The sequence below is a fragment of the Octodon degus genome, unplaced genomic scaffold, assembly GCF_000260255.1.
Source record: "Octodon degus isolate 3935 unplaced genomic scaffold, OctDeg1.0 scaffold00268, whole genome shotgun sequence".
Classification (NCBI taxonomy): Eukaryota; Metazoa; Chordata; class Mammalia; order Rodentia; family Octodontidae; genus Octodon; species Octodon degus.
Genome location: NW_004524844.1, coordinates 1914849 through 1920392, shown reverse-complemented (window position 1 = coordinate 1920392; position 5544 = coordinate 1914849). Strand labels below are relative to the sequence as shown.

Below are 5544 nucleotides of genomic sequence, written 5' to 3'. Positions count from 1 at the left end.
CTTCCGAGGGAGGGCATGTGGACGATCAACGCCATCGGCCGCCTGGGGAACCAGATGGGCCAGTACGCCACGCTGTACGCCCTGGCCAAGGCCAACGGCCGGCCGGCCTACATCCCCGCGCCCATGCACCGCACGCTGGCGCCGCTCTTCCGCATCAGCCTCCCGGTCCTGCACAGCTCCACGGCCAGCGCCGTCCCGTGGCGCAACTACCGGCTGGACGACTGGATGCAGGAGCGCTACCGCCACATCCCGGGCCGCTACGTGCGCCTCACCGGCTACCCCTGCTCCTGGACCTTCTACCACCACCTGCGGCCCGAGATCCTGCGCGAGTTCAGCCTGCACGAGCACGTGCGCCGCGAGGCGCAGGCCGTCCTGGGGGCGCTGCGCGTGCACGGGGCGCGGCCCCGCACCTTCGTGGGGGTGCACGTGCGGCGCGGCGACTACGTGCACGTCATGCCGCGCGTGTGGAAGGGGGTGGTGGCCGACCGCGCGTACCTGCGGCAGGCCCTGGACTGGTTCCGCGCCCGCTACCCGGCCCCGGTCTTCGTGGTCACCAGCAACGGGATGGCCTGGTGCCGGGACAACATCGATGCCTCGCGCGGGGACGTGGTGTTCGCGGGCGACGGCCTCGAGGGCTCGCCGGGCAAGGACTTTGCTCTGCTCACGCAGTGCAACCACACGGTCATGACCATCGGGACCTTCGGGATCTGGGCCGCCTACCTCGCGGGTGGGGACACCGTCTACCTGGCCAACTACACGCTGCCCGACTCCCCCTTCCTCAAAGTCTTCAAGCCCGAGGCGGCCTTCCTGCCGGAGTGGGTGGGCATCGCCGCCGACCTGGGGCAGGGCAGCCCCTAGCCAAGGGCGTCCCTTGTCCTGGTCCCCCAAAAGCCAGCGTATGTGGGTTCAGCGTGTGGAGTCAGGATCCCTTAGGGAATTTGAATCCAGCAGGCAGCTGTGTGACCTTGCCCGGAGGACTTCACCTCTCTGTGCCATCGTGCGGGGGTGAAATGGCGCTCCCAGAACATACGCCTCCTGAGGACTGGACAAGCTCGCTCAGAGCTGTGCCTGGGAGACTCCTTGGTGCCTTGTACATGCGTGGGAAGCGCTGGCCACTGTCACGGGTTAGCTGGAGCGATGTTTGCAGCTGGGGCTTACGCCTGGGACCAGGGGCCTCAGTGTGTGAGCAGGTGAGGGTGGGCAATCAGACAGCCCATGTGGGCTGCTGGCTGTGACCTGGGCACGCTCATCTGGGCACCGTCTAGATCTGTGCTGTGCTTTGTGGCAGCAGGGACACCTCCGAGAGGGTGGTGTGCAAGGTGGGGATACGCCAAGTCAAGGAGCATGGGGCCCATGAGGCTTGGCAGCTGGAGGGACCTGGTGCGGGGTCACGGCTGGGCACAGGGCACCCTGGCTTGGGTCTTGGCTCCTGTTATAGCCACTGTCCAGCTGGGTCAGCGCCTCTTCTTGTGTCCTTATTTGACCTCCTCACCTTCCAGGATTCCATCCTCAAGACCCAGGGTTGATTCAGGTTCCCACTCCCAAGCCAGTGTGGTGGAGCTCGCCTCTAATCCCAGCACTCTGGGAGACTAAGGGAGGAGGATCCCAAGTTTGAGCCCAGCCAGAGCAATTTGGTATCCAAGCAAGAGTTTGTCTGAAGATAAAATAAGTAATTTTAACAGGCCAGAGATGTGGTACAGCATGAAGCCCCTGGGTTCAATTCCTAGTTGTAGAAATAAAAGTTCCCGCTACCTTTCTACCTCATACTGCGAATTACCCTCCTCCGTGAGGGGTGGTGCAGACCTAACCCCAAGGGATGATGTGACTCACGCGCAGTTCTGGTTTCCTGGCTAGAGGGGACTGAAACCCGAGATCCGGAGCCCGTGTGATGCCCCTCTGTGGGTACTGGGGGAGTCCAGTGCAGGACAGTTTACATTCATTCAACGTGTCCCCCACGGCCCTGTTTAGAAAACTTTTTGATCACATCTCCTTCCTACTCAAAAGTCTTTCCAAGTTATCTCTCGAGTCCTGAGACTGAGCTCATTCTCATTTGTGGAAAAATAAGAGTGCTTGTGTTCGGAGCTACTTAGGCCTCAGTCTCTGCCCCTGTGTCTCAGTGTAGCTGTGTAGTGCCGGGCTGGGGAGGAAGGGGCTTGGGGAGGGGGCTCTGTCTGCTCTCCTGCTACATAAATCACCCCCAGACATAGCAGTTTAGAGCCATAATAGCCGGACAGAGTGGCGCACAACTGTAATCCTGGCACTCGGGAGGCTGAGGCAGGAGGATCACAAGTTTGAGGCCAGCCTGGGTTGCATAGCAAAATGCAGTCTCAGAAGCAAGTCGGCTAGGGAGATAGCTGTGCGGTTGTCTCAGTTGCTCTTCTCTCGTTGCTGGGACAAATACCTGACGCCCAAAATGAAGGAAGGAAAGGTTTATTCAGCTCACATACTGTAGGTTTCAGTGCATACTCACCTGGCTCCAAGGCAGAGTGGCACATGGCAGAGAGCAAACTTTCATGGCGGCAGAGAGCAACTGGGAGGAGCAGCAGCAACAGTGGCAACAGAGAGCACGACTGTCGCTCTGGTTACATTCAGGCTATCCGCCCCTGGCTGGGTGTAGCGCTCACACCCATAATCCCAGCAGTAGCAGTACGCAGACCCATAATCCCAGCCTCGGATCATGAACTAGTCGCAAACTGCGGAACTGCGCCTGGATGACTGCACGAGGCTTTGTGGGCACGAATACGCACAGATCACTACGGTGGTCTAAGCTCCTGCCTGGCAAGCGCAAAGACCCCGGTTCACTCCCCAGTACTGCATGCCGTGCCAGTCCTGGAACCCTGGGTATGCCGTGCTGGCTACCAAAACCGGGCTTGGTGGTGCACGCCTATAATCCCAGCACCCGGGAGGCTGAGACAGGACGATCACTACAAATCCAAGCTGCGTAGCGAGACCCTGTACCAAATAAATAAATAAATAAATAAATAAATAATTTTTTAAAAAAGAGAGAGACAAGGAAGCAACAACAGTCATGCTCTTCTGTGGGCTCTGAGGCCAGGTATGAGGGGGGCCCCGTGGGTGCCACCCTGTGTCCACTCGGGCCGCGCTGTCTTCGGCCTCACTTGGCTGCCTGGGCACCTGCTCCTGACAAGGCAGAAGCTGCAGTCAGCTGACCCGAGTCATGCCCTGTCCCCCCCCTCCCCCTAGAGCTCAGGGAGCAGCGCTGCTCCCCACAGGAGGGGCTGTGCAAGGACTGGGGGCCAGCAGGGAGGTGGGCGGCAGTCACACCAGCGTCCTGAGTTACAGGAAGTGAGTAGCCCGAGGTCCAGCTGGCCGGAAATCCAAGACAGAAGGGTCGGAAGGGCTGAGGACCCCGAGGGGGAAGCTTCCACGCCTGCCTCAGGCTGCAGCTGCCAATGGCTGTCTTCTCCCGTGCCTTCTGCTGCCTTCTCCTCTGTGTGTATGTCCAGATCTGGCTTTGGGGTTTTAGTTTTAGTATTCGGGATTAAGTCCGTAATCTCACACATGGGAGCGAAGTGCTTTACCACTGTGCTACTAGCCCTTTTTTTTTACTTTTTAAATTGTATTTAGTACAGGGTCTGCTGGGTCTCACTACACAGATTGGGCTTGTAGTGATCCTCCTGTTTTCAGCCTCTGAATGCTGGGGTTACAGGCATGCGCCACCACGCTCAGTCTCAATAGCTGTCTCAGTGTGCCCCAGGGGCAAGGCCGGCATGGCATGCCAGGGATTGAACCCTAGTCACTGTGTCTACCTAAACAGGCTCTTTAATCTGTTGAGCTATCTGGCCAGCCCTTGCCCTAGCCCTTTTTATTTTTCCTTTTAAGATAGAGTATCTTTGCCAGGATTTGAATTTGGGATCCTCCTGCCTCAGCCTCCTGCGTAACAGGGTTCACAGCAAAATTTCCTCCTATTTATTTATTGTGTGTTTTTGTTTTTGTTTTTTTCCCCCAGAACCGGGGATTGAACTCAGGCCCTTGCCAGGGAAGCACTTATTCCACTGAGCCATCTCCCCGGCTCCCTTATTCATTGTTGATACGGGGTCTTGCTATGCAATTTGGACTCATAGTGATTCTCCTGTCTCAGCCTCCCCAGTACTGGGATTACAGGCATGCGTCACCACGCCTGGTTTAGGGGTCAGCACAGCAGACCCAGGGTTCCAGGGCTGGCACAGCTGTGGTACTGGGGATCGAACCTGGGTCCTTGTGCTTGCCAGACAGCTGCTTAGAGCACCCAGCTATCTCCCCAGCCCAATCCTTCCTCCTCTTATAGGGACACTAGTCACAGTTACATCAGAGCCCACCTATTGATTAAAGATCCTGTCTCAAAACAGTCACATTCTAGGGTACTGGGGGTTAGGACCTCAACAACTGGATTTTTATGGAAGTACAGTTCAGCCCAGCTGGCTCCTTTGTGCTTCTGACCTTGATTCTAAACTGTTCCCCAAGAGCTGGCTGTCAGCCTTCTGCCAGTGCAGAAAGTGGGGGGAGAAAAGAGTGAAGTTGGGTTGTTTGTTCTGCCAGGTTATAGCTCCCTATGGTCACTGGCCCTCGGGTGCCACACCATCTCACTGTTGTCCCCACACCCCACCCACAATATTAGAGTCATCTTGTTTTTTGTTTTGTGGGATGGGGGATTGCACTCAGGACCCTGCACTTGCCAGGCAAGCGCTTCTTCTAATTGAGCCATCTCCCCGGCCCAAGAATCATCTTGTTTAACACAGATCACAGAGTCATGTGATATGGTGCATACCTGTAATTGCAGCACTCTGGGAAGATGAGGCAGGAGGACCCCAAGTTTAAGACAAGCCTGGGCAACTTAGTAAGACCTGGTCTTGCATAAAAAATGCTGGGGTGGGGCTGGAGAGATGGCTCAGTAGAATAAGCACTTGCCTGGCAAGCACATGGGCCTGAGTTCAATCCCTGGTTCCACAAAAAAAAAAATAAATAAATGCTGGAGATGTAGCTCAGAGTCAAAGCCAGGGTTCAATTGCTAGTGCGGGGAAAAAAAAAAAAAAAAAAAAACACCAAACAGGAATCCTAGGGCCCCTAGCCAGTGTCCCACAAAAGATTTTCTCAAGTTTAGGTTTCACTCTGATATAGCTGAAAGTCTCACAGCTTAGCTGGGTGAGAACTGGACCCCAGCGCACAATGCAGATGGGTGACGTATCTGTTCGGGGCTTGCCTTGGGGGACAAGGGGGAAGCCAGCTGTGCCGACCCAGCTTCCAGTGCCATTTCCCTGACCAGTCCTTTCTCTAATGTCTTTGGGCCAGTATGGGTAAACACTGGGGAGCCCCTCCCAGAAATGGGGTGGTACCATGGGCACCCGTGGCTCTTGGAAATTGGGCGGTGCCCGTGAGGCACTGACTTTATCACCCGGTGGCCCAGCAGGCGGGTCCCGGGCTCTCCCACCTGTGCTTGCCCTGCCTGGCTCATTCAAGGCAGAGAGCAGCTTTTATTGTATCAAAGCCGCAACAGGGGCTGGGGAGCTGCCAGCTGCCAAGCCAAGCCCGCAGCCGGGCGTGACG

At 56.6% G+C, this 5544-nt stretch overlaps 1 protein-coding gene across 1 annotated transcript; it reads left to right on the top strand.

Moving 5' to 3' along the window:
* Positions 1-1095, top strand: LOC101563635 (galactoside 2-alpha-L-fucosyltransferase 2-like). Its single transcript, XM_004646524.2, has one exon. It carries the CDS (start codon positions 16-18, stop codon positions 856-858), a length of 843 nt encoding a protein of 280 aa, XP_004646581.1. The 5' UTR covers positions 1-15; the 3' UTR covers positions 859-1095.
* The last annotated feature ends 4449 nt before the right edge of the window (positions 1096-5544 follow it).

Bases quoted from the DNA above. Each gene is read 5' to 3' on its own strand.
- LOC101563635 (XM_004646524.2), top strand. From the start codon at position 16: ATGTGGACGATCAACGCCATCGGCCGCCTGGGGAACCAGATGGGCCAG.